At 49.0% G+C, this 27,308-nt stretch overlaps 2 protein-coding genes across 7 annotated transcripts; one reads left to right on the forward strand and one right to left on the reverse strand.

The window, feature by feature from the left end:
• Positions 1-10,454: 10,454 nt before the first annotated feature.
• On the forward strand, positions 10,455-18,232 carry KAT5 (lysine acetyltransferase 5). 6 transcript variants are annotated; one of them, XM_043582541.1, is made up of 14 exons: positions 10,469-10,713; positions 10,813-10,879; positions 11,200-11,268; positions 11,360-11,496; positions 11,787-11,942; positions 12,032-12,106; positions 12,212-12,286; positions 12,861-13,109; positions 13,187-13,276; positions 14,631-14,771; positions 14,851-14,944; positions 17,223-17,382; positions 17,505-17,586; positions 17,676-18,232. In XM_043582541.1, the coding sequence occupies exons 1-14, from the start codon at positions 10,702-10,704 to the stop codon at positions 17,808-17,810; spliced, it is 1,542 nt and encodes a 513-aa protein (XP_043438476.1). In that variant the 5' UTR covers positions 10,469-10,701; the 3' UTR covers positions 17,811-18,232. The 6 variants fall into 6 exon arrangements, with proteins under 6 accessions (XP_043438480.1, XP_043438478.1, XP_043438475.1 ...); XM_043582543.1 differs by lacking the exon at positions 17,223-17,382 and having other exon boundaries at positions 10,465-10,713; XM_043582540.1 differs by having other exon boundaries at positions 10,467-10,879.
• Positions 18,233-18,304: 72 nt separating this feature from the next.
• Positions 18,305-19,603, reverse strand: RNASEH2C (ribonuclease H2 subunit C). The gene is made up of 4 exons (XM_043582546.1): positions 19,367-19,603; positions 18,985-19,178; positions 18,753-18,872; positions 18,305-18,440 (listed from the first exon to the last, which is right to left on the reverse strand). The coding sequence occupies exons 1-4, from the start codon at positions 19,536-19,538 to the stop codon at positions 18,414-18,416; spliced, it is 513 nt and encodes a 170-aa protein (XP_043438481.1). The 5' UTR covers positions 19,539-19,603; the 3' UTR covers positions 18,305-18,413.
• Positions 19,604-27,308: the final 7,705 nt, after the last annotated feature.

The following is a 27,308-nucleotide window of genomic DNA, read 5'->3' on the forward strand; positions in this document are numbered from 1 at the left end:
TCTCTTAAAAATAAATAAACAATAAAAAAGAAACTCTTTTTTGAATGCGTACAGTTAGGACTTTCATGTTTTCTTGATGACATAATCCCTTTACAACTATAAAATGTCTCTCTTTCTTGCTGGTAATATTTCTTGTTCCAAAGAGGGCTATAGTATTCAACCAGCAGGTCAAATGACCAACACTACAGCTACAGGTAAGCCCTGTTTCCCTCCATCTCTACTGTAGATTCATGTCCACATCACAAAAATCACTGAGATTAGATTCCCCACCCCCCAGGTATGACAGATCTCAAAACAGAGATTAAGATGAATTATGGAGAAAATAAAGGTTGTCTGCTTTCTCAACAGTGTTGTCATGCTGTGTAGATGGAAGGATGGAAGGATGGATGGATGGATGGATGGATGGATGGAAAGACAGAAGGATGGATGGAAGGATGGATGGATGGATGGATAGAAGGATGGATGGATGGATGGATGGATGGATGGATAGAAGGCTGGATGGATGGATGGAAGGATAGAAGGATGGGTGGATAGATAGATGGATGGAAGGATGGATGGATGGATGGATAGAAGGCTGGATGGATGGATGGAAGGATGGGTGGATGGATGGATGGATGGAAGGATGGATGGATGGATAGAAGGATGGATGGATGGATGGATGGACAGATATGGATGGATGAATGATAGATGGCTGCTCTTTAATGTCACAGACAAAACCCATCTGTTCCTCCTGTGTTGCCTGTTTGTCAGCCTACCCCATAGCAGCAACTTCTATCTTGACTTCTAAACTACTCTTAACCAGCAACTCTCTTGCACATCCTCTTCCAGCCAGGCCCTCCGTGCTCTGCCCAGCAAGGTTCCTACTCTCTCTTTGATCCATCTTCTGAGGACACTAGAAGCCTCCTGACTATTGCAATGAAGATAGTTTGCATCCTGATCTCACCCCATCCTGTGGGCAGCTCCCTCTCCAGTCCTCATCATCAACTATTCCAAACCTGAACTTCCTTTTGCCTCTGCACCCATGCACACCCCCCAACAAAGCACCTGGTCTCCCACTCCCCCTGAAAAGAGATCTAGGAAGAGGTTCTCAAACCTCAAAAGACCTCAGCAGTGCTAAGGCCCCATGACATCACAAGACAAACAGTCTTTGATTCAACAAAGTTTATTTTAGCTACTATTCATTGTGTGCTTACTCTACTGAGCCCTTTACATTCGGTGGTTATTTGTTACAACTACCAGTTGAAAGAGGTGTAATTATTCATACTTCATAGATTAGGAAATTGAGGCTCAGAGAAGTTAAATTACTTATCCAATCAGGTAGCTAATAAGTGGCAAAAGTAGGGATTCTTTCTGCAACATCAATTTTACTCAACATTTTTTACATAGATAAGATTTGTTTTATTTTATTTTATTTTATTTTATTTTAAAGTTTATGTATTTATTTTGAGAGAGAGAGAGAGAGAGAGAGAGAGAGAGAGAGAGAGAGGGAGGGGCAGAGAGACAGGGAGAGTGAGAATCCCAAGCATGTTCCACACCATCAGTACAGAGCCCAATGTGAGGCTTGAACCCACGAACTGTGAGATCATGACCTGAACTGAAATCAAGAGTCCGACGCTTAACTGACTGAGCCACCCAGGCACCTGTAGATAAGATTTACTTTAAGTGAAAAAAATAGAAGAAATAACAATGTAAAATAAATTCTAGCCATAAAGTAATATCGACAGGATATAATCCAAGTATATCATTCATTGCACTAAGGTATGTTGCTTAGAACACACACACACACACACACACACACACACACACACACACACACACACAGCTATTATTGACTTAAATTGAATATTCTTTCAACCCAGTGATCCCACTCATGGAAACTGATCCTTTAGACTCTGAGGGATTTATTGTAGCTGTGTTCATGTTGGCATAAAACCAAGAACAGAGCAAAAGACCCCAGAGAGCTGAATTCCTGCTGTGTAATATTATAGGCATTAACGACTGAAGCAGGCTTGAAGGGGGTCCCACGAGGTGCTGCTGAGTGAGAAAAGCACATTTGATTGGCTCAAAGCACTAAGAGTGACTATGAGACCAAACAAAAATGTCTGCACATACTCACAATCCTATAGCCATAAAAACACACGTGTTATGACCATGTATTCATCACGTGCTCTAGAGAAGCAAAGTCAACAGAATGGTGCCACTGTTGGAGGTGGGCCAGGCCTTGTATTGGTTGTGTATAATCAGAGAATTGACATAGAAACACATGTATATGTGAGAGACAACACACGTGCTTGTGAGTGTGAGCAGGGGAGGAGCAGAGGGAGAGGGAGAGAGAGAATCTCAAGCAGGCTCCATGCCCGGTGTAGAGCCCAATGCGGAGCTTGATCTCACAACTGTGAGATCATGACCTTTGCTGGAATCAAGAGTTGGACGCTGAAATGACTGAACCACCCAGGCACCCTGAGAATAGAAATATTTTTAAGCCAAAAGTATATCTGGGGGGCACCTGGGTGGATCAGTTAGTTGAGCGTCCAACTTCGGCTCAGGTCACGATCTCACGGTTCGTGAGTCTGAGCCCCACATCGAGCTCGCTGCTATCAGCATGGAGCCCACTTCAGACCCTCTGTCCTCTCTCTGCCCCTCCGCTGCTCGTGCTCTTTCTCTCAAAATAAACAAACAACTTAAAATTTTTTTAACATATCAAATATTGTGAAAGATACAAAATAACTTGTGGGCTTGGCAGGATCATACATGGGGAATGGGGAGGACACAGGTGAGAGAAAGAAAGGAGGTGGGAGGGGGAGAGGCCCCCTAGAGGCTGAGACAGACAAGAGCTGGTGTCTCGCACTAAGTCCGGGACTCTTTCCTTCCCACCTGGGGCCCTCCCTCTGACCTTTCACTGCTCTTCCTCTTTGCCCCCTCGATGCTTTCTCAGCCCAGATGGCTCTTCCTCTGGACCTTACAGCTGGGGTTGCCTGTCATCTGATGACATGTGTGTTTCCCTCCCCACCTTCCCAAACTCAGGCTCTGTGGGGCCAGGGCCACTTCTGCATCACCCGTCCGGATTTCCCCAGTGCCAGCGTGGTGCCTGCACAAAGGAGCCTCTCAATGAACATTTGCGGGAGGAATGAATCTGACCCCACAATTACCTGAGAATGGGGTTAGGTGCTGTACCCGTTTGACGGGTGACCCATGAAGGCTCAGAGCTTTGGGGGACTTAACCAAGCCATAGAACCAAGGATTAGCAGAGACATCATTTGAACACAGACCCTACCTTTCAATCCACTAACCCACCCGCCGCCAGCCCTGCTCTGGGAAACCCAGAGCCAAAATGGGGCAGAAGCCCCTGGAGCACAGACCCCCCCCACCTCAGCAGAGAGACTCGGGGAGTTGTCTGAGGGGCTACAACAGTGACCACTGGGCAGGAGATGCGGGGCTCAATCTCACCAACTTCAAAATCATGACCTGAGTTGAAACCAAGAGACTGGTGCTTAACCGACTGAGCTACCCAGGAGCCCTGAATTATTTTCCTATAACAGACTTGTATGAAAGTTTCAGAGCTTTCTGTAAATATATATATATGTATATATATATGTATATATACATACATATGAATATATATATACTATATATATATACATATATATGTATATATATATACACACACATACGCACACACATATGCTTGAAAGATTTATCGTTATGAACCAACATATCACAAGACCATATGTGTCAATGACAAGTAAAAATTATCTCTACCTGATTCAGGGGCGCCTGGGTGGCTCAGTCGGTTGAGCGCCCAACTCTTGATTTCAGCTCAGGTCATGATCTCATGGTTCATGAGTTTAAGCTCTGGACCTGGCTCTGCACTGACAGTGAGGAGCCTGTTTGGGATTCTCTCTCTCTCTCTCTCTCTCTCTCTCTCTCTCTCTCTCTCTCCCTCTCTCTCTGCCCCTCCCCTGCTCACATGCACACTCTCTCTCAAAATAAATAAATCAACTTAAAAAAAAATCTCTACCTGATTCAGACATTTGATGATGGAAAAGATAAAAAGAAGGGAAATGAACAAGTTCAAGGTCAATTAAAAGCCAATTACTGAGAAATAAATACAAGTATTTAGTAGTTAATATTTAGAAGTTACCACTTCTTAAAATGAAAACGTAAAACATACAAAGCATTAATTGCCTATCTGATAGTCTTGACAGTTGTTTGTTAACAAATATGCCAGATGTAAAAACCTTTCTTTCATTTGGCACTGACCTTGATCAAATTGTTAAAAGAGCATCTGCAAACAACTTCAACTCAGGCATGTATCCTTCATACAAGCCCCTTTCCTTTTCATTTTTTCATTTGAGAGAGACAGAGAGAGACAGAGAGACAGAGAGAGAGAGAAAGAGAGAGCGTGAACTCACGTGCTCCGGAGCGCGGTAGAGGGGCAGAGAGAGGAGAATCTTAACTAGGTTCCATGCTCAGTGCAATTCCGACACGGGGCTCAATCCCTGAGTTGAAATCAAGAGTCAGACGCTCAACTGACTGATCTGCCCAGGCACCCTGCCCATTTCCTTTTTTTTTTTTTTTTTTCAACGTTTATTTATTTTTGGGACAGAGAGAGACAGAGCATGAACGGGGGAGGGGCAGAGAGAGAGGGAGACACAGAATCGGAAACAGGCTCCAGGCTCCGAGCCATCAGCCCAGAGCCCGACGCGGGGCTCGAACTCACGGACCGCGAGATGGTGACCTGGCTGAAGTCGGACGCTTAACCGACTGCGCCACCCAGGCGCCCCCCATTTCCTTTTTTTAATGAGGAAAATCTTTTGTCTGCTGGTCCTGCTTTTGGTTTTGCTGTTGAAATCAGTATCGTTAATTTAGATTTCGGATCAGTTTCTGGTTTCCTGCTGGAGCATTTCATAGCACTCACATCTTTTTCATCTCTTTGCGTTTTTCTTCTTAAAGTTTTCGCAAGGAGCCGTAGCCTACAGCTGCTATTTCAATGCCACAATACGCCAGTGGACATTATTGGGTGGTATTTGAATAATGTGGCATTTGGATCTCCTAACAAGATTGAAAGTACTGCGTGGAATCCTAGGTCAAAATGACCAACTTAAGGACTTATTTTACTTCCAGAAGGTGTTATTTCTTAGGGACACCATTCATAAGATTTGTATAAAGAACAGTTTGCCCACAGACCTAGTATCCACACACTGGAATGTGATTTGCCCTTAAAAAGGAATACGATTCTGATACGTGCTACAACATGGTTGAATCTTCAAAACGTTACTCTAAGTGAAGCAAACCAGACGCACAAAGACAGATAGCATATGATTCCATCTATACGAGGTGCCAAGAGCAGTTACATTCTTAGAGAAAGAATAGTGGTTGCCAGAGGCCGGGAAGAGTGGGGAGCGGGGAGTGATCGTATAATAGGTAGAGGGTTAACGTTGGGGATGACGGAAAATATTCTGGAGAAGGACAGCGGTGACGGTTGTGCAAAAGTATGAATGTACTTAATGCCACTGAACTGCACACTTAAAAGTGGCTGAAATGTTAAGTCTTAGGTTATGGATATTTTGCCAGAATTTAAAAAAAGAAAGAAAGAAAGAAAGAAAGAATGCCTCCCTGTTAGCAGAGGCAGGGCCAGGAAACCACACTTAACAGTATGGAAACGACTATAAGTGAAACTAGTTTCATCATGATGACTTCTCTCCTATGAACTCGTATTTCTGCATTTGCTTTCGACTTGGTATCAGCAGCTTCTTTTGAAGCATTAATGTCTCCACGTTGACCACTAAGCTTTATTAAGAATTCTCTCTTTTTTAAGTTTATTTTGAGAGAGAGAGGGAGCACGAGCGGGGAAGCGGCAGAGAGCACAGTCAGCCAGTGACCTAACAAAGATTTTTTTTAAATTTATTTATTTTGAGAGAGAAAGAGAGCACGGGTGGGGGGAGGGGAAGGGAGAGAGGGAGAGAGAGAATCCCAAGCAGGCTCTGCCCTGTCAGCACGGAGCCCAATGCGGTGCCTGAACCCCTGAATCGTGAGATCATTGACCCAAGTCAAAGTCAAGAGCTGAATGCTTAACCAAGTGAGCCACCCAGGTGCCTCAACCTAACAAAGCCTTTTAAAAAATGTTTATTTTGAGGGGGGGAGAGAGGGAGAGAGAGGGAGGGAGACTCGCAAGCAGGCTCCGAGATGTCAACGCAGAGCCCATCACGGGACCCCCATGACCTGAACCATGAGATCATGACCTGGGCCGAAATCAAGAGCTGGACGCTTAGCCAACTGAGCCACCTAGGCGCCCCAGTTATTAAGAATTTTCAAGATGGCAACAACCGAACGCTAAACTAAGTGTGGGACCCTCTTCAGCTCTGGGCCCTGTGTAACTGCACAGGTCACATCCCCATGAAATTGACCCTGCTTAGGATCCAGGAAAACACATTTCCTGAGAGATGCCAAGAAGGAATTCTTGCATGGAAACGCTAGGTGGAAAAGCAGAAGGATGCGGCCCAGTGACTACTGTAGGCTTCCTACTGCTTTAGAGGGAATCCCCTAGAGGGGCACCTGGGTGGCTCAGTCAGTTAAGCCTCCGACTTCGGCTCAGGTCACGATCTCGTGGTTTGTGAGTTCGAGCCCCGCGTCGGGCTCTGTGCTGACAGCTCAGAGCCTGGAGCCTGCTTCGGATTCTACGTCTCTCCATACTCGGCCCCTCCCCTGGTCATGCTCTGTGTCACTCTGTCTCTCAATAATAAATAAACGTTAAAAAAAATTTTTTTTTAACGGAATCCCCTAGAGAACAAAGCCAACCCACCGGGTTGGTGGCCTGGAGAGATGGAATAAACCTGGGTGCCTGGTGGTGCCGTCTTTGAGCTACTGGGCCAAGCAGTCTTGGGGCTGCTCCACCTCCAAGGAGGTAAGATACTTGGCTTATTGAAGCAGTTTACTCTTGGTTTTCTGTTACTTACAACCGAGAGTATCCAACTAATGCTCGTCCTAAAGAAATTTCCTTTCTCCTCCTTGTAGCGCCCCCTGGTTTCCCTCCAGAGGCGATCTTCCTCACCGAATAAATACAAGCTCATAGTTTTTTATAATTTTCTTTCATTTTTATTTAAGCTTTTCTACCTTTTCTTTAACAATTTTTTTAAATGTTATTTATTTTTGAGAGACAGAGAGAGAGACAGAGAGAGAGAGAGAGAGAGTCAGAGCACGAGCTGGGGAGGGGCAGAGAGAGACAGAGAGGGAGACACAGAATCCAAAGCAAGCTCCAGGCTCTGAGCTGTCAGCACAGAGCCTGACGCGGGGCTCGAACTTGGGATTTCTCTCTCCCTCTCTCTCCCCCTCCCCAACTCATGCTGTCTCAGTCTCTCTCAAAATAAATAAACTTAAATTTTTTTTTAAAGAATCAATGTTTTCATTTCTTTTTTCCTTTGTCCATTTGTTTTGTTTCTTAAACTCCACGAGTGAAATCGTACGGCTATTTGTCTTTCTCTGACTTATTTCAGTTAGCATCACACTCTAGCTCTATCCGTGTTGTTGCAAATAGCAAGCTTTCGTTCTTTTTCATGGCTAAGTAATATTCCATTGCGTGTTTGCACCCCATCTTCTTTATCCACTCATTTATCTCTTCATTCGGGTCTCAGGTCACATGTCATCTCCTGCAGTGGCCGTCCTGGCTGCCTCAACGGCCATTTCTTCCTCTCCCTGCTGGCCACAGGCATTGGCTGAGGCAGAGACACGTGCCCCATAACGGTTCATTCTGAGGGAATCCCACGGCCGGGGAAGACATTTTTCTCCTTGGACATGGCCTGGGACACATGTAGGTCCTAGAGCTGGGGGCAGCCGTCCTGTGATCACGAGAAGAGCCCACCCTAATGTAGGAGGAAGGTAACCACGAGGAGGCTGGAGTGGAAAGACAGAAACTTCGTTGTTGGTGACATGTCGAGTTCTCAGACGAAGCCATCCTGAAGCCCTGCATGCCTCTGGGGCCACGCGGACCAAGAAAAAAGGCACTGCGTGACTCTGGGGCCTAGCAATCTTGACTGACAGCCCTTTAGAGAGGTCCGCACTGACCGGCACCTCATTCCCCACCGGATCACAGTTTTATCATCGACACTGCACTTACCACTACCCAAGGGGATTGTTTTTGTTTTCTTTTGCTAACTGTTCATGTCCAACCCACTAGAATAGGGGCCTCATCTGTTTTCATTCAAGTTGCTCCTGCGGGCTGCGGCACACAGGTGGTGCTCAATTAATGTTGTTGGATGCCCGACGCCCTGTTCGCCAACTGTTTCTCTTCTCCGGTTTTCTTTGCTGTTGCCGTCCTCACTTCCCGGAATGTCCCCCAAGTCCCTTCTCTTGCTAACGCTTGCTCATCCTCTAAACTGTAGGTCAAACATCAGATGCTCTGAGATCCTTCCCTGGATCTGTCTCCTCTGAGCTTAGGTTTCCTTCTCATCTTACGAGACTAATCACTCTCTGCAGTAAATGTCAGTCTGCATCTCTGGCTCCCTGGAGAAATCATGTGCTTAATCCATTTGACAGGTTTTAATGGAATGCCTCCTGGAAGCCAGGCACTATCCTAGAAGCTAGGAGCATAGCGCTGGACAAAACAATACAAATACTGTGTTCATGGATCCTACATTCTAGTGAGGGAAAGACAGTACTGAGTAAATAAGGAAAATATATGGCTCAATGGCTGGTGAAAATTCTATGCAGGACAATGAAGTAAGGAGCGGGGAGATGAGGTGGGTGGCGGATGGGCAGGCTTAACTGAGGAGGTCAGAGGTGGCCTCACTGGGAAGGTGACATGTGAGCAAAGGCTTGAATGAGGTGAGGACTAAGCCAAGTGGATAAAAGGAGAGAAAGTGTTGCAGGAAAGAAACAGCAAAGGACCAGAGAAAGGAACTTCCTATGTCCTGGAAACACAGGGAGGCCCGTGTGGGTAGAATGCAGTGAGTCGCAGAGTACGATGGAGAGGGAAGCGGCAGATGGTAATGGCACTGGATTTATACAGGGATTTGGGGTTTTACTCTGAGTAAATGACGAATCACTGGTGGATTCTGATCATCACGGTGACACGGTGTGAGTTACATTTTTGAACGATCCCTCTCGTTCCTGGGTATGAGGCTTCTGCAACAGTTCCGGGAGGCGATGGCGGTAGCTCGCCCCAGGCTGGCAGTGGTGAAGGCAGAGAGAAGTGGTACAGCCTCAAGTATTTGCTGGCGGACTGAATGTGAGAGAAGTCAAGTCCGATGACTTCAAGGTTCTTGGTCTGACAAGCCGGATGGATAAAATTTTCACTGACAGGGGCAAGAAAGAGAGCAGGAGGAGACCGTTAGGAAGGAAGACCAGGAGTTTGTTTTTGGATATGACCCCTAGACATCCAGGCAGAGATGCTGAACGGGCAGCGAGAGCGGAGTTGGGGAAGAGATCTAAGCTGAAGATACAAGTTTGAGAAACCTCAGCATGTGAATGTTATGTAAAGCCACGAAGTCCAGGACTGAACCTGGGGCCTGTGAACATTTAACGGTCACGGACAGGAAGAGGAACTAGCAGAGGAGATAAGGGGCAGCCACGGAAGCTGGATGGGAACCAGGAGGGTCTGGTATCATGAAAACAAGGGCAAGTGTTTCAAGGACTGGAGAATGACCAACCGTGCCAAATACCATTCACGAGAGGACCAAGAAGAAGCCATGGGATTACCACGGGGGTCACGGGTGACTTTGACAAGGCGGCAGGGACTGAAACTCTGCTGTGATCCATAGCTGGCCCTGGATAAACATTTTTTTTAAGTTTATTTATTTTTTTAGAGAGAGAGAACGCACATGCAAGTGGGGGAGGAGCAGAGAAAGAAGGGGAGAGAGAGAATCCCAAGCAGGCTCCACACTGTCAGCACAGAGATGGAACCCACGAACCCATGAGATTATGACCTGAGCCGAAATCAGGAGTCAGATGCTTAACCGACTGAGCCACCCAGACGCCCCAATTTTAAATACATTTTTTATCTATACCTCTCTTTTTCCTCCCAATCCTCAAGACTGGAAGCTCCATGAGGTCGGATTCTTTCACACATTCGCTAACGTATTACAGGCTCCTAGAGTAGTGCCTGGCAGATGCTACGGGATCACTAAATATCTGTTGATTCTATGAATGATTAATACATTACATTTAAAATTAGAAAACTAATATACAAAAGAATATGCCTACAAATCTGAATCCCCATCTCTAAGGAAGTACGTCCACAAGCGGCCAGGCACTGAGTTTCCTTAGCAGTCCCGCCCACTTCTCCAGCCTCCCAATCCCCCAGACCCGCCCCCGGCGCCCAGCAGGCTGTGTCCCTGCCGGCGACGCCTCCCGCTGCCACGAGGAGACGCTCGAGCCCGGGCGTCCTGGAAGCACAAACCTAGTCCCACGTGACCCGCGCCGTAACCACGTGATCGGCGTCGCACCCGGTGGGCGTCACGTGACGGACTCAGCTTTCCTCCAATCGTTGTGCGCCTTTCGGGGATTCCACCTAGGACCCAGGCCTTCATTTAAAACACCCCACTCTCCCGCCAGCCAAACGGGACGCCTGCCTGCTTCCAGCTGGATAGCGGTGTCTCTTAAATGTCTTCTTCTAAAGCGGCTTCAGGAGGCGCGGGCCTACAGCGCGATCAGTCCCGGAAGTGACGTCTCCCAGAGGGGCCGGAAGTGGCAGTGGAGGGAGGGAAGATGGCGGAGGTGGTGAGTCCGGTGCCCGGGGCGGGGCGGAGGGAGCCAGGGGAGGTGGGTAGAACCCGAGGCCCCCCAGTAGCCGACCCTGGCGCCGCGCTGTCTCCCCAGGGGGAGATAATCGAGGGCTGCCGCCTGCCCGTGCTTCGGCGGAACCAGGACAACGAAGATGAGTGGCGTGAGTGACGTCGGGGGGCGGGGCTAAGGAACCTGAGGGCGAGGGGCGGGAGGGAGTCAACCGAACCCTCGGGAGGGGGTGGGGCCTCTATAATCCTGGGGCGGGCGGGGCGCAGATACCCGGGAGGGGCGTGGCTCTCGGCCGCTCGGAGACGGACAGGGCGGGGCCTGGAGAGGGGGCGGCACTTGGTGACTAAAAAGGGGTTTGGGCGAAGGCTTCCAAGTGCTGGGGATCCAGTCTGGGGGTGGAGATCAGGTCTTAGGAGGGTGGATCCTCATCGCCTGGCTCGTCTAAGGCTCCTGCCTGTGCTGTTCCCACAGCCTTGGCCGAGATCCTGAGTGTGAAGGACATCAGTGGCCGCAAGCTTTTCTACGTTCATTATATTGACTGTGAGTTCTAGGTTGGGGTGAGGTAGGGCTGCAGGGTGGGGTTGGGAGGCAGCCTCTGGCATTCCTTCCTGAGCCATCCCCACTGCTACAGTCAACAAACGCCTGGATGAATGGGTGACCCACGAGCGGCTGGACCTAAAGAAGATCCAGTTCCCCAAGAAAGAGGCCAAGACCCCCACCAAGAACGGACTTCCTGGGTCCCGCCCCGGCTCTCCAGAGAGAGAGGTGGTGAGTAGGTCCCGTGCTTCACCTTTTTTCTCCTGCCTCCTACTTTTCTCATCTCTTGGCCTCAGGGGCTCCTGGATGGGTAGGAGTCCACACCCTTCCACTCTGGCTTCAGCTTGCAAAGGATGGGGGCCAAATTGCAGATGTAGCTTCCAGAGTCCAGTAGCTATTCCTATGTCCTTGAGAGGGCAGAGGGTGGGGTTTGATCACTCCACGCTGAGGGGCCCCTACTCCCCTTCCCCATCCCACAACCATCCCCACCCCAGAGGAAGACCCTGGACCTATCTCTACAGCCGGCCTCCGCCCAGGCCAGCGGGAAGACCTTGCCAATCCCGGTCCAGATCACACTCCGCTTCAACCTGCCCAAGGAGCGGGAGGCCATTCCCGGTGGCGAGCCTGACCAGCCGCTCTCCTCCAGCTCCTGCCTGCAGCCCAACCACCGCTCAACGGTACCCTCAGCAATTCCAGGGACCTTGCTTTCCTCTTAGGTCCCACCTTCTCTACCTTCTGACCCACCTTTCTTGGTTTCTCTCTGCAGAAACGGAAGGTGGAGGTGGTTTCACCAGCAACTCCAGTGCCCAGCGAGACAGCGCCAGCCTCCGTTTTTCCTCAGGTAAGTTCCCCAAACCCTTGTTTTCGTCTTCGCTTCTCCCCTCTGGCGGCCTCTTTAAAGCTCATCTCACAGCCACCTTTTCCGTTCCTACAATTTCACCTGCAGAATGGATCCGCCCGTAGGGCAGTGGCAGCTCAGCCAGGACGGAAGCGAAAATCAAATTGCTTGGGCACTGATGAGGTAGGTCTGGGGAAGAGGAAAGCTCGGTGAAAAGGAGGGGACACAGGCAGGGTGGAGAGTTCAGTGATTGGCTTAAAAATAAATAAGAGGTTGGGGTGCCTGGGGGGCACAGTCGGTTGAGCGTCTGACTTCTGCTCAGGTCATGGTCTCCCAGTGAGTTCAAGCCCGCCTCGGGCTCTGTGCTGACCGTTCAGAGTCTGGATCCTGCTTTGGATTCTGTGTCTCCTCTCTGTGCCCCTCCCGTGCTCATGCTCTGTCTTTGTCTGTCTCTCAATAATAAATAAATGTTAAAAAAAAAAATTTTTTTTTTTTAATGAATAAATAAGAGGTTGTAGGCAGTGAAGGATCTAGGTAGGGTTATGAGCCAGGCAGAGCTGGTCCAGATCAGTCACTGGGTGATCTTTTTCAAACTACAATTGAAACCTTTCCTAGTTTCCTTTTCTTTTCCTGGAAAGTGCTGAATATAGTACCACACTACCCCATAGGGTTGTTGTTAGGCTCGAACAAGGAAAGCTATGGAAGGGTTACGCGAGCTGTGTCCTGTAACCTGGTGTTCTCCCCTGGCCCTGGGCAGGACTCCCAGGACAGCTCAGATGGAATACCGTCGGCTCCACGCATGACTGGCAGCTTGGTGTCTGACCGCAGCCACGACGACATCGTTACCCGGATGAAGAACATCGAGTGCATCGAGCTGGGCCGGCACCGCCTGAAGCCGTGGTACTTCTCCCCGTACCCACAGGAGCTTACCACATTGCCCGTCCTCTACCTCTGCGAGTTCTGCCTCAAATACGGCCGGAGCCTGAAGTGTCTGCAGCGTCACTTGGTATGAGGGGTCCCAGGAGGCTGCCTGCCTGCTGCCCTCCACCCTGCCCCTGCCTCTGATCCTCCTGTCTTCCTCAGACCAAGTGTGACCTGCGACATCCTCCGGGCAATGAGATTTACCGCAAGGGCACCATCTCTTTCTTTGAGATTGATGGACGTAAGAACAAGGTCTGTGGCTCAGGGGCAGTGGGGAGCCATTGGCCCTGGTGGTGTAAGGGGGAGTTAAATGAGCAGCTTCCTCCTGCTCAGGAACACAGCAGTCTGGTCAGCAGATTAGTTTATCCCGTTTTTATGGAGTTCCTGCCGTAGGGCGGGTGTGGGGAGGTATAAAGATGACCAGTAACTAGACAAAGGCTCTAAGTGTTCACAGTCTGGAAAAAACAGATTTGCCAGTATCTTCAGATTCCAGGGATAAGTGTCATGAAACAAAGGGCGGGGGGGCGGGGAGGGGGCTCAGGACCCAGAGGAGATGGCCAGCGGAACTTCACAGAGGAGGTCATCTTTGATCTTTGACACAAGGGTAAGGTGGGTAAGGGAGTCACAAGCAGGAGGGTCCTGAAGGGTAGGCCTGGACGTACAGGTGGTGTGAGGGCTCAAGACCATTTGGGCTGAAAGGCAGAGAGCGTGAGGCAAGGTTGTTACAAGAAGCAGAGCTCAGGTGGTGAGAATGAGGTCCGTTGGGGGAGGAGTAGGGGTCACTGCAGGTTTGGGCTTCAAACCTGCCTCAGTCTGTGGCTGCGGGAAGGAAGGAGTAATCTGGAGGGACCGTTAGGACTGTGAGGTCATTCCCAGGGCAGAGAGGGCAGTGAGGGAGAAGCATCTTGAAGGGCAGGTGAGAGCTCTGGCGTGGGTGCTGGGGAAGCTTGCAGGAAGACGCTTTAACCGCTGTTCTTCGTGGTTAAATGTGGATTTAGGCATCCAGATGGCAGTGCCCAGCAGGTGGTTAAAAAGCCACGTCTGGTATGCAGGAGAAAAATGTGTATAGAGGTAGAGCAGCAAGATTAATCATTTTGCTGGGCAACCCCGGAGGCTGTTCCCTTTCAGTTTCAGAACACCTAATCTCCATTGTAGGATAGGAGGTCAGCCTCCAGTAGGTGCGACCGCGGGCCAGAGAGTGTTGTGGTTTTGGACAGGTAGATTCCTAGGACCGTCACCTGGGTAGAGCTGCTCATAAGCCCTGGCAGTCTGCCTTCCTGGAAACACGCTGCAATTTGTTGACTGTTGTCAACTACAGCAGAGGGCAGTGGAAGCCCCCTGGGCGAGACTTAGGTGGAGGTATGGGGCCCGGGGGTAAGCCCGCCCAGCCCACCAGCAAGGCAGGTGGTCAGGCACCATCGTGGAGCTGGTATATGGGCTCAGCACTGAGAAGTCGCTCTGCCTGAGTGGCAGGGACAGCCTGACCGATTGAATGGATCAGACCCCAGGGGGGAAGGCTCTTCACCTGTCAGCCTCGGGTAAAGAAACTAAGTGACTACGTTTAAGGCTGGGTACCCAGAATGGTGACAGGCCTTTTCCTTTGCAGAGTTATTCCCAGAACCTGTGTCTCCTGGCCAAGTGTTTTCTCGACCATAAGACATTGTACTATGACACAGATCCCTTCCTCTTCTATGTCATGACGGAGTATGACTGTAAGGGCTTCCACATCGTGGGCTACTTCTCCAAGGTGAGCGCTCACCTGGGTCCTCTCTCGGCCCTGCCCTGAGCTGTGTCCCCCTCCTCACTCACCCACCCCTGCTTTCTAGGAAAAGGAATCCACGGAAGACTACAACGTGGCCTGCATCCTGACCCTGCCTCCCTACCAGCGCCGGGGCTACGGCAAGCTGCTGATCGAGTTCAGTGAGTACCTGTGCCCTCGGCCAGGGGCCGGGGTTGGGTACTGGCGGGCCCGGCACCAGTGCCCCTGTTGTGCCTCCCTCTTAGACATGCCAGGCTACTGTCAGCCCTGCTGTGCAGCCCCATCACCAGGGGAGCTGGCCAGAAATAAAGATGAGACTCTCCTGAGGTTCTCTTCCATTCTCAGCGTGACTGCCCTGCTCGTTTGTTAGGTTCTCAGCCCCTCACTCCTCCTTGGCTAAGGTTCTAAGCACCACCCAGCTTTCCCCAAATCTGACTCATAGGCTCCTGCCGGGGGCCACGGGCAGAGGCCAGGTGAGCCACTGTTGTTTATCTGTCTGCTTCTGTGCCGTCATACAAGTTCCTAGGTGAGGACCGGTGCCTCTGTTTCCCTAGTTGTTGCCTGAGCCTTGCAGACAGATGATCAGAATGTCATCGAACATCAAAATGGTGTTAACTCAGCAAATTTTTGTGTGGATTTGGCCTCTGCTTCTTGGATTCAGGCAGATCAGTCTCTTTAAATAAAGCCCAGAAGGGACTCTGTCCCTCGTAATACATGAACTCTTCCCTGTTCCTCCAACTGCAAGGCCCCCTTCTGCTTCCCAGTATCTTATCTCCACTCCATTCAACTCTCTACTCACTGAATCCTTGGGATTACTAAGCTCTGACCTGGGAGATGGGAGGGAGCGTTAGCTGTTTGGTGAAGACACAGAGGCTTGACTTAATCCAGGTCGTGGTCCATTTGAGGAATTTTATTAGTAGAATGATGCTGGATGGTGGCACATCCCCAGGAAGCCCTCAGTCTGGTAGAGCAGGCAGATACTTAAAGTGCATCTAAGCTTGGGAGCTCAGACCTCAGTGGAGACAGGTTATGGTCAAGGTCACCAAGATGTACTCAGTTCTCCCCAGCAGGAGCAGACCGGTGCACCAGAAGCACCCATTCCAGGCAGTTCTTGAGGACAGGTGGAAGTTCACTGGGGAGGGGCCAGGAGTTCCCTGCAGCCAAGGAGGTGAGTGTGGCCTCCAGTTGATCTGTCAGGACTCCACATGCACTGGTGGGCCCAGCAAAGTTGAGTAGAAACCTGGGTTCGCCCCTGTTCCCTTCTGTTGCTGCCTTTCTCTAAAAAGAACCGGCCTCTCTGTCCCTCCCTCCACCAGGCTGCTGGTGGAAGTCACAGGAGATTGGACAAGAGGGTAAGACTGGCAGATAAAGATAGGGAGGAGTGGGGCAGAAAGGGCCATGGCCCAACATAGTTGATGACTGAGGGCGAAGGGCTTTTACAAGTAAGGGGACGCCCCAGACCCTGAGGAAGAAAGAGAATGAAGACTCTGCCAGGACACCTGAAGCCACACAGGCTTTTGCAGCAGCTGAGGGGCTCGCTGGAAACTGTCTGCCAGTGCCCAGTAGTCAGCAGGGTACAGGAGGACAGAGCAGTCAGGGGGGGAGGGGAGGAGGGAGTCCTGGAGAGATCAGGTAACCTGCTGAAGAATGACCTGACCTGGGGGGTGCGTTGGCGCCGCTCTCCTTGCTTTACCTCCCTTCTTTTTTTTTAATGTTTATTTTTGAGAGAGAGAGAGAAAGAGAACACGCGTGTGCGCCACGTGCCGTGCACACACTGGGGAGGGGCAGAGAGAGGCAAGGAGGATCCAGAGCAGGTTCCATGCTGACGGGAGAGTGCTTGATATGGGGCTCAGACCGGCAAACCGCGAGATCCTGACCCAACCCGAAGTCACACGTTCAGCCAACCAGGGCACCCAGGCACCTCTCTCCTTGCTTCGTGTCAGCACCTAGCTAGGCCTAGCCTGGTCCTGGCGCACTGATGGCCCTCAGGTAGCAACTAGGGGGACTGATTTGACTCTAAGTCCAAGAACCCTCAGGCCTAGACGAGAGGTGGGGTCTGCCTTCCCTCCTCACATACCGTAGCAGAGAGAGTCTGGAATGATGAAAATCAGAGGCACTTTCTTTTCCTAAGCCATTTTCTCTGCATTCCCCGCCCCCTGCTCTGCCTATAAGCCTTCACTGGCTCCTGAGTATCCCTCCTAGTTGACTGTGGCTTCTACCCTAGGTCCCGCCACAGCAGAGGTCAAGAGTGAATGCTCATTAGTTCTTTATGGGGAAACGGAGACACCACAGACAAGCCCCTTATGCCAGGTCACAGAACGACCACCTGGCAGGGCCAAGATGGGGCCCCGGCAGTCTACTTCCATAACCCACGCTCTGAAACACTGGTTGCACAAAGCTGTGACGGCTTACCCACCCCTTCCTGCTCTGTTGCCGTAGGCTATGAACTCTCCAAAGTGGAAGGGAAAACAGGGACCCCTGAGAAGCCCCTCTCAGACCTTGGCCTCCTATCCTACCGGAGCTACTGGTCCCAGACCATCCTGGAGATCCTGATGGGGCTGAAGTCAGAGAGTGGGGAGAGGCCACAGATCACCATCAAGTGAGCCTGGCCCTACCTACCCCGGGGGTGCATGGCATGCCCTGTCCTCACTCCTGGGGTTCCTGGGAGGCTTGGGGCAGAGACGAAGGTCCCCAGAGAACCTGATCTTTGCCCTCCCACAGCGAGATCAGTGAAATCACCAGCATCAAGAAGGAGGATGTCATCTCCACTCTACAGTACCTCAACCTCATCAATTACTACAAGGTAGGGGCTGGCAGGGGGAGACAGGTTTGTGTAGGGCTGCAGGGTGCGTGCCCCACGTGGGCTGACCCCACCCCCCATCTCCCCTCCAGGGCCAGTATATCCTCACACTGTCGGAGGACATCGTCGATGGGCATGAACGAGCTATGCTCAAGCGTCTCCTTCGGATCGACTCCAAGTGTCTGCACTTCACTCCCAAGGACTGGAGCAAGAGGGGAAAGTGGTGACCAGGCACTGTCCACAGCAGTGGCAACAAAAGCACGCGGGGCTGACAGCACATCCCACCCCTTCCAGGGTCCCCAGGAGGCATACCAAGGGAGGTGGGGCTGAGGACAGCTCCATAAAGAGAGGACGGGCCTCATAGGGCCTGGGCCGGCTGGGGCCCAGCACCAAGGCGAGCTCGGGGCTCAGGTCAACTCCAAGGTCAGCTGACCACAGGTCTGGGCCTGCTAGGAACCAGGGACCGGAGGGAGCCAGGCAGCTGTGTACAGTGACATGGGGGGGTGGGTGCACTCTGTACAGAGGACTAGTGGCTGTAAAAATTCCTTTTGTAAAGTAGGAGTTGGGGGGAGGGTGGGTACTGGCTGCAAAATTCTGGCCTCTCTTGCCCTCACTGCTCCTTGGCAATAAATTGTTTCTATAGGCCAGAGCCATGAAAGTTTCTTGTGGGAGAAAGGGCAATGCCAGCTCAGGGGCTCCAAGGTGCCCACAAACTCACAGGTGCTGTGAAAAGCTCATTTATTTGGGGTGATGGAATCAGCGGCTCCAAAGTGAAGAGCTGGTTTACTGGGGTGAAGGGACCAGTGGCTTTCAATTTCAGGTTCCGGTTCTCAGTCCTCAGGCACCTGTGCGTGAATCTGCAACAGGAGTCACCTCTACCACTGGATTTTTGACATGTCGTGACTGGGCGGCCCACCTACTCTGGGAGGGACCCAGCTACTCAGAATGACAGCCCCTTCTAGACAGGTCAGAGGTTAGGTGGGGAAGCCACGCTGCCCCTGATCAGCCCAGTCCTCCATTCAGACCCAGGCTCCACCTGCCCCATTGTGCTCCCCCGCCCCGCAGCCCCAAATCCACTGCCGGGGCAAGATTCCGGATAACCTAGGCAATAAGCTTGAAGTCAGAGAGGAACGGACGGGGCCTAGAAGAGGGCACATCCATCTACTCACCGCGGCAGCGAGACTGGGCCAGGTTAGGGCCCCGCGCACTTTGGCATCCGGACCGGGGATGGTCTCCAGGCCCCACAGCGTGAAGCCACTGAAACTAGCGGTGGCTCCAATGAACCGGTCCTGGGGAGGGAGCTCGGCTAAACATTGGGGCCACCGCTCCCGCCCGCATCCCCCCTCCAGCCGTATCCCCCCTCCAGCCCTATCCCCCCCACCGACCCGCCCCCGTGCTCACAAAGTCCCGCTCCAGCGCCTCTGGGGGTTCCACCAGCTCCTGCTGCTCTTGCTCGTTGTCATTCGACGAACCCTCCGAGAAGCCCTTCCCCACCAACCCCTCTCCCTCTTCTTCCATCACGTAGCCCGCGAGCCCGGGCGGCACCACCACCTCCTCGCCGCGTAGTTTGCGGCCCCGAAACGACACTTCCAGTCCTGTAGGAGACAGGCGCGGGGCCTCAGTGAGGGCCCGATTCAGGCCTAGTGGGGCAGCCTCCCTGGGGCCCTCCCGCCATCTCCAGTGGACCACGATCCCCAGGAGCCCTCGAGCCGCTCCTCGCCGAGAAGAGAGTGGCGCGGGCGCGGGGGCTGCCGGGAGCTGTAGTCCGGTCGTGAGTGCTCACCGTCGGGACCCTGGCGGATGGCTGGGGTGAAGAAGCGCCCCACGGGGGCAGGCCGGCTAACCAGAACCTCGCAGGGCAGAAGGTGCAACGTGGCGGGAGGTGCGTCGCGCAGCGTGCGGGGGCGCAAGTGGATTCGGCATTTCTCCACGGCCGCTTCATCGCTGCTCTCCATCCTCTGCCGCGACTCTGCCACTCGCTGGCTAAGGCCAAAGCTGGCGCGTAAAGCACGCGGAGCCTGTCGGGAGGCCGGAGACGGTCAGCGCAGAGCCTCCTGGGAGGCGTAGTCCTTCCTTGAGGCTCCTCTGCGAGCCCTGTGTCTCTGTGTTAAAGTCCCAGCCATTTTTTTTTGAAAATGTGTTCCAGTGGTACGTTATTGTTGCAAAAAATTAAAACTATTTCGAAAAGTATTCTTTTCATGTCATTGGTAAGAAGAGTTGTTTGTTTTACTGGGGACATCAGCCTTCCTCAAATGTGTTGAAGATGTTTTATCTGAGTTTGTGGTTTGTTTTTCCAACTGTGACATGTTTTTTTTGTGTTTTTTTTGTAAATTTATCAACCTTTTCCTCTTATGTCTTTTTTGTGTTCGCAATATTTGTTTTTTTAGTTTCCTAACTCTTCCGTAATGTTTATTTGTTCAGATGCCCAACTTAGATATGTTTTGACAAGTTATTTCATACCACAAGTATGTACAAAACTGGTAATTAAGGTTAAAACTGCAGTTAATTTATAGATTTGAGAAAGCGAAACACACCTCCAGACACCCAGGTGTTGGCGGTGGTATTCTGTTACACATGAACAATTTCACAGAACATCAACATTAAACAAAGTTCTTCTGTGATGTGAGGGATCAAGGTAAAAACAAGATCACTCTATAATCATGTGAACACCAAAAAAGACAGGAACATTGTCCAAACCACAAAGATGATGAAACATCCTTGCATCTTGGGTAATGTAAGTGACCTTTACCAATTAAAGTTTTAGCCTTTGTCTAGGTAAGATTTGTTAGCATATCCCGTCTTCGAAATACTACTTCCTGACAACTCCAATACAAAGAAGAACTCTCACCTTCTTAAACCCTTCCCAAGTCACCTAGCACAAGCCCAAATCCTATAAATCCTTCCTAAACACCCTTTTACTGAGATGCCCCATAGCACAAAAGTAATAAACCCATTTGTGCAATTGAGGTGCTCTTGGTGTCTTTGGCTGGAGGGTATTGGTAAATTAGAGAGTCTTTCTTTAGTTTTCTATCAAGAATAGGATACATAATACCATTTATTCATGTCTCCTTTTGCATCTGTGCAATTGTGAAGTTTGTTGATATATTCACTTTTTTAAAGTTTATTTATTTGGAGAGAGAACAAAGCAGATGAGGGGCAGAGAGAAGGAGAGACAGAATCCCAAGCAGGCTCCATGCCATCAATGCAGAGCCCCATGTGGGGCTTGAACTCACAAACCATGAGATCATGACCTGAGCAGAGATCAAGAGTCGGATGCTCAACAGACTGTGCCACTCAGGCACCCCAGTTTTTACATATTTTATTATTTTATTATTAGGTAGTTTTTGTTTCTGTTATTAAGTAGATTTTCCATTTTATTTTTTATTACTTTAAAAATATTTTTTAAATTTATTTATTTATTTTGGGGGAGAGAGAGAGAGAGTGCAAGTGGGGGAGGGGCAGAGAGCTAGAGAGAGAGAGAGAGAGAGAGAGAGAGAGAGAGAGAGAATCCCAAGCAGGCTCCACACGGTCAGCACAGAGCCCAATGCAGGGCTTGAACCCACAAATTGAGAGATTATGACCTGGGCCAAAACCAAGAGTCAGATCCTCAACTGACTGAGCCACCCAGGTGCCCCTAAGATTTGATTTGATTTGATCTGATTTGATTTGATTTTTACTTTATTTTATTTTTAATTTTTAAAAATGTTTATTCATTTTTGAGAGAGAGAGAGAGACAGAGCATGAGTGGGAGAGAAGCAGAGATAGAAGGAAACACAGAATCCGAAGCAGGCTCCAGGCTCTGAGCTGTCAGCACGGAGCCCGATGCGGGGCTCGAACCCACAAACCATGAGATCATGACCTGAGCTGAAGTCGGACACTCAACCAACTTTTTATTTAAAAAATTTTTTTATTTTTTTATTTTTTTATTTTTTTATTTTATTTTATTTTTTTAAAGTTTATTTATTTTTGGGACAGAGAGAGACAGAGCATGAACGGGGGAGGGGCAGAGAGAGAGGGAGACACAGGATCGGAAACAGGCTCCAGGCTCCGAGCCATCAGCCCAGAGCCTGACGCGGGGCTCGAACCCACGGACCGCAAGATCGTGACCTGGCTGAAGTCGGACGCTTAACCGACTGCGCCACCCAGGCGCCCCTTTTTTTTTTTTTTTTTTTTAATTTTTTTTTTTTTTCAACGTTTATTTATTTTTGGGACAGAGAGAGACAGAGCATGAACGGGGGAGGGGCAGAGAGAGAGAGAGACACAGAATCCGAAACAGGCTCCAGGCTCTGAGCCATCAGTCCAGAGCCTGACGCGGGGCTCAAACTCACGGACCGCGAGATCGTGACCTGGCTGAAGTCGGACGCTTAACCGACTGCGCCACCCAGGCGCCCCAAGGCGCCCCTTTTTTAATTTTTTTTTTCAACGTTTTATTTATTTTTGGGACAGAGAGAGACAGAGCATGAACAGGGGAGGGGCAGAGAGAGAGGGAGACACAGAATCGGAAACAAAAAATTTTCAGTTTTTTTAAATGGGTTTTCACCACTAGAATTCACTAGCAGAGCCATCTGGGCCTGGTGCTTTCTTGCTTTCTTTCTTTTTTTTTTTTTTTGGAAGGTTGTTAATTATTTTGTGTTGTTTATTTTAAAATAGGGGTGTCTGGGTGGCTCAGTTGGTTAAGCTTCTGACTTCGGCCTAGGTCACAATCTCGCCGTTCCTGAGTTTGAGCCCTGAGTTGGGCTCTGTGCTGACAGCTCAGAGCCTGAAGCCTGTTTCAGATTCTGTGTCTCCCTCTCTGTCTCTCTGCCCCTCCACTGCTCATGCTCTGTCTCTCTCTCTCTCTCAAAAATAAATAAATGTTTAAAAAATTTTTTTAATAATTTTTTCTTTTTCAGATTTATTGAAGTATTATTGCTAAATTGTGAGATATTTAAATTGTACATTATGATGATTTGATACATGTATACACTGTGAAGGATTCCTCTCATTTAGTTAATTAAGACATCCATCACTGACAGCACAGATCCTGCTTGGGATTCTCTCTCTCCCTCCCTGCTCCTTCCCCTCACATTCTCTCTCTCTGTCTCTCTCTCTGTCTCTCTCTCTCTCTCAAAATAAGCTTTTGGAAAAGTTTTGTTACTTTGTATCATTCAAGGAATTGATCTATTTCATTTATCAGATTGTCCACATTGAGTTGTTTGTAATATTTCTTTATTAGTCTTTTCTTTATTTTTCTACTTTATTTTACTTTAAATGTTTATTTACTTTGAGAGAGAGAGAGAGAGTGAGCAGAGGAGGGACAGAGAGAGAGAGAGGGAGACAGAGAATCCCAAGCAGGCTCCGCACCGTTAATGCAGAGTACTGAGCCTGACTCAGGACTCGAACTCCCAAACTGTGAGATCATGCCCTAGGCCGAAATCAAGAGTCAGACGCTGGACTGAGCCATGCAGGCACCCCCTTTATTATCCTTTTAATGGCCACGGGATCAGGAGTGATGACCCCTTTTTCTTTCTGGTATTAGTGATTTGTGTCTTTACTCTTTTTTTCTTAGTTCGGCTAGAAGCTTAACAATTTTTACTGATCTTTTCACAGAATCAACTTTTGGTTTCATTGATTTTCTCTGTTGATTTCCTGCTTTCAATTTCATTGATTTCTGCTCTAATTTGGGTTATTTCTTTTCCTTTGCTTGCTTTAGGCTTATGTTACTCTTCTTTCTCGAGTTTCCTAAAGCAGAAGCTTAGATTATTGATTCTTAGATCTTTCTTCTTTTCTAATCGTGCATTCAATGCCAAAAACCTCGAAGTATAATTTTCACTGCATCCCACAGATTTTGACAAGTTACATTTTATTTTCATTTAGTTCAAGATATTTTAAATTTTCTCTTGAGACTTCTTTGACCCATGTGTTATTTAGAAGGGGGCTGGTTGGGGCACCTGGGTAGCTCAGTCGGTTAAGCGTCCGACTTCAGCTCAGGTCACGATCTCGCGGTCCGTGAGTTCGAGCCCTGCGTCGGGCTCTGGGCTGATGGCTCAGAGCCTGGAGCCTGCTTCTGATTCTGTGTCTCCCTCTCTCTCTGCCCCTTCCCCGTTCATGCTCTGTCTCTCTCTGTCTCAAAAATAAATAAACATTAAAAAAAAAATAGAAGGGGGCTGGTTACTTTCCAAATATTTGGGACTTTTCCAGCTATCTTTCTGTCATTGATTTTTAGTTTAATTCTACTGGTCCAAGAACAGATTTCTATTTTTTTTTTTTTTAATTTGTTAAGGTGTGTTTCATGGCTCCAGATGTGGTCTTTTTTGGTGAATGCTCCACCTGCACTTGAGAAGAATACGTATTCTGCTGTTGGATGCAGTACTCTGTAATCTATAACTATTCTATAATCTATAGAAGTATTCTATAAGTCCAATGGATTAGTGGTACTGTTCAGTTCAACTGCATCATCACTGATCTTCTGCCTGCTTGAGCTGGCTGTTCCTGATGAAAGGGTATGGAAGTCTCCCACATGTAGTGCATTTATCTATTTTTTCCTTTCGGTTCTGTCAAGGTTTTTGCCTCATATGTTTTGATGCTGTTGCTAGGCGTATCGCATACCCATTAAAGATTGTTAAGTCTTCTTGGAAAATTGACCCTTTTATCATTCTATAACGCCCTTCTTTATCCCTGATAATTTTCCTTGTTCTGAAGCCTGCTTTGTCTGAAATTAACATAGCTGGTCCAGCTTTGTTTGGAGCAGCGTCCGCATGGTTTATCTGTCTTTATCCTTTTCTCTGGTGTCTTGATATTTAGAGTGGATCTCTTACAGACAACATAGGCTTGGGTCTTTTTTTTTTTTTTTTAAGTTTATTTATTTTGAGAGAGACAGCACTAGAGGGGGAGGGACAGAGAGAGAGGGAGAGAGAGACAGAATCCCAAGCGGGCTCTGTGCTGCTAGCTGCAGAACACAATGTAGGGCACGAATCCGTGAACCGTGAGATCATGACCTGAGCTGGAACCAAGAGTCTCGGATGCTCAACTAACGGAGCCACCTAGGCGCCCGCCTGGGGCTTTTTTTTTTTTTTTTTTTTTTAATTCATGCTGACACTTTCTGTCTTTCACTGGGTGTACTCAAAAAGATAGTGATTATTGATATAGTTGGATCAATTTGAACCATGTTTCAACTGTTTTGTTTGTTGCACTTTCTTTGTTTCTTTTTATTTTATTTTTATTATTTATTTATTTTTTTTTTAATTTTTTTTTCAACGTTTATTTATTTTTGGGACAGAGAGAGACAGAGCATGAACGGGGGAGGGGCAGAGAGAGAGGGAGACACAGAATCTGAAGCAGGCTCCAGGCTCTGAGCTGTCAGCACAGAGCCTGACGCGGGGCTCGAACTCACGGACCGTGAGATCGTGACCTGGCTGAAGTCGGACGCTTAACCGACTGCGCCGCCCAGGCGCCCCTCTTTGTTTCTTTTTTAAAAAAAGATCTTCCCGAGGCGCCTGGGTGACAGTCGGTTGAGCGCCCTACTTCGGCTCAGGTCATGAGCTCACGGTCCGTGAGTTCGAGCCCTGCGTTGGGCTCTGTGCTGACAGCTCGGAGCTTGGAGCCTGCTTCGGATTCTGTGTCTCCCTCTCTCTGCCTCTTCCCCGCTCATGCTCTGTCTCTCTCTGTCTCTCAAAGATGAATAAACATTAAAACAAATTTTTTAAAAATATCTTCCCCTCGAAAAAAAAAATTAAAAACAGCCCATTGGCAGGAGTCCAGAAGGAGAAGTGGACATCCGGTTGGCCAGCAGTGTGGCTCTACATGAAGTTCAAGTTCAAGTTTGGCTTACAGGTAGTTGTGTATCCTAAGCTGGTACTAACCGGACATGCTACAAGGGTCTGAAAACCAAGGGATAAAAGTGGGATATATACATATAAGTATACAATCATATACAACAATTGTCTCACAATTTGTAAGAAACTTTTATTTGAACTAGGTTTTTTTTTTTTAATTTTTTAAACGTTTATTTATTTTTGAGACAGAGAGAGACAGAGCATGAACGGGAGAGGGGCAGAGACAGAGAGAGACACAGAACCGGAAGCAGGCTCCAGGCTCTGAGCCATCAGCCCAGAGCCTGACGAGGGGCTCGAATTCACGGACCGCGAGATCGTGACCTGAGCTGAAGTCGGACGCTTAACCGACTGAGCCACCCAGGGGCCCCAAACTAGTTTTAAACTTACAGAACACTTGAAAGAGTTCCCAAATACCCTTCGCTCGGCTTCTCCTAATGTTAACATCCTAGGTAGCCAGGGCGCAACGATCAAAACCGGGGAATTAGCGGGGCAATACTATAAACGAATCTGCAGACAAGATTCAAATTTTGCCAGCCTTCGCATCAATGCCCATTTTCTGGCCCAGGATCTGACCAGGATCTGGTCCAGGATCACATATCCCATATCTTGAGTCATTCTTTTTCTTTTATGACCGTGACACTCGCGAAGAGCGCCGGCCAGTCATTGTGTAGCATATCGCTCCGTTTGGATTGGCCTGATGTTTTTCTCCCCAGTGGACTGAAGATATGTATTTTGGCAAAAAATGCCACGGAATTGCTACTGTGCGCTTCTCCATCAGCATATCACTGCCCTTTTTAAGCGTTTGTTTTGAAGTACTCCCTACACCCAGCGTGGGGCTCGAACCCACAACCGTGAGATGAAGAGTCGTGCGCTCCACCGACCGAGCCAGCCAGGTGCCCCGGGTGCGCTTATTACTGCTGTGCTCACTCCAATCACTTGGGGAGGGTGGTGTCTCTCACGGTTCTCCCCTTTAGAGTCACTGTGTTTTATTTTATAATTCATCAGGGTCTTATAGGGAGCTATTTTGAGGCTATGCAAATGCTCTGTCCCTCCTCACGCTTCCCCCACCATTTAAGAACTGACGGGTGGGGCGCCTGGGTGGCTCCGTTGGTTGAGCATCGGACTTCAGCTCAGGTCACAATCTCGCGGTCCGTGAGTTCGAGCCCCGCGTCGGGCTCTGGGCTGATGGCTCGGAGCCTGGAGCCTGCTTCCGATTCTGCGTCTCCCTCTCTCTCTGCCCCTCCCCCGTTCATGCTCTGTCTCTGTCTCAAAAATAAATAAATGTTAAAAAAAATGTAAAAAAAAATGTCTTATTGACAGTTCACATACCGTAAAATTCACCCCTTTAAAGTACAAAATTTAGTCATTTTAGTATAATCCCACCATTACGAAACCACCACAATGATCAGACTCCAGAGTATTTCCATCCCGCCAAAGGGAAATGCTATTTCCATTTGCAGACACTTCTTGTTGGCTACTTCCTCCAGTCTCTGGCAACCATTAATTTGCTTTCCGTCTTTGGGGATTTGCCTATTCTGGAAATTTCATAACAACGATCTCACACAGTACGTGGCTTTTTGGTTCTGGCTTCTCTCACTTAGTGTCACGTGTTCGAGGTTCATCTGTGTTATAGCACGTGTCAGGACTCCGTTTCTTTTTATGGTTGACTAATATTCCACTGTACAGATATACCCTATTTGGTTTATCCATTTATTTAGCGATGGCCATTAGGTTGTTCCTGCTTCTTGGCCATTATGAACAATGCTATGATGAACATTCACATGCCCGTTTCGTGTTAACATGTTTTCATCTCTCTTGCGTGTGTACTCGAGTGGGTATTAGCTAGAGCTGCCGTCACCAAAGACCATAGACTTGTGGATTACACAACAGAAATCCATTTTCTCACAGCTC

This window comes from Prionailurus bengalensis, chromosome D1 (assembly GCF_016509475.1).
Source record: "Prionailurus bengalensis isolate Pbe53 chromosome D1, Fcat_Pben_1.1_paternal_pri, whole genome shotgun sequence".
Taxonomy (NCBI): domain Eukaryota; kingdom Metazoa; phylum Chordata; class Mammalia; order Carnivora; family Felidae; genus Prionailurus; species Prionailurus bengalensis.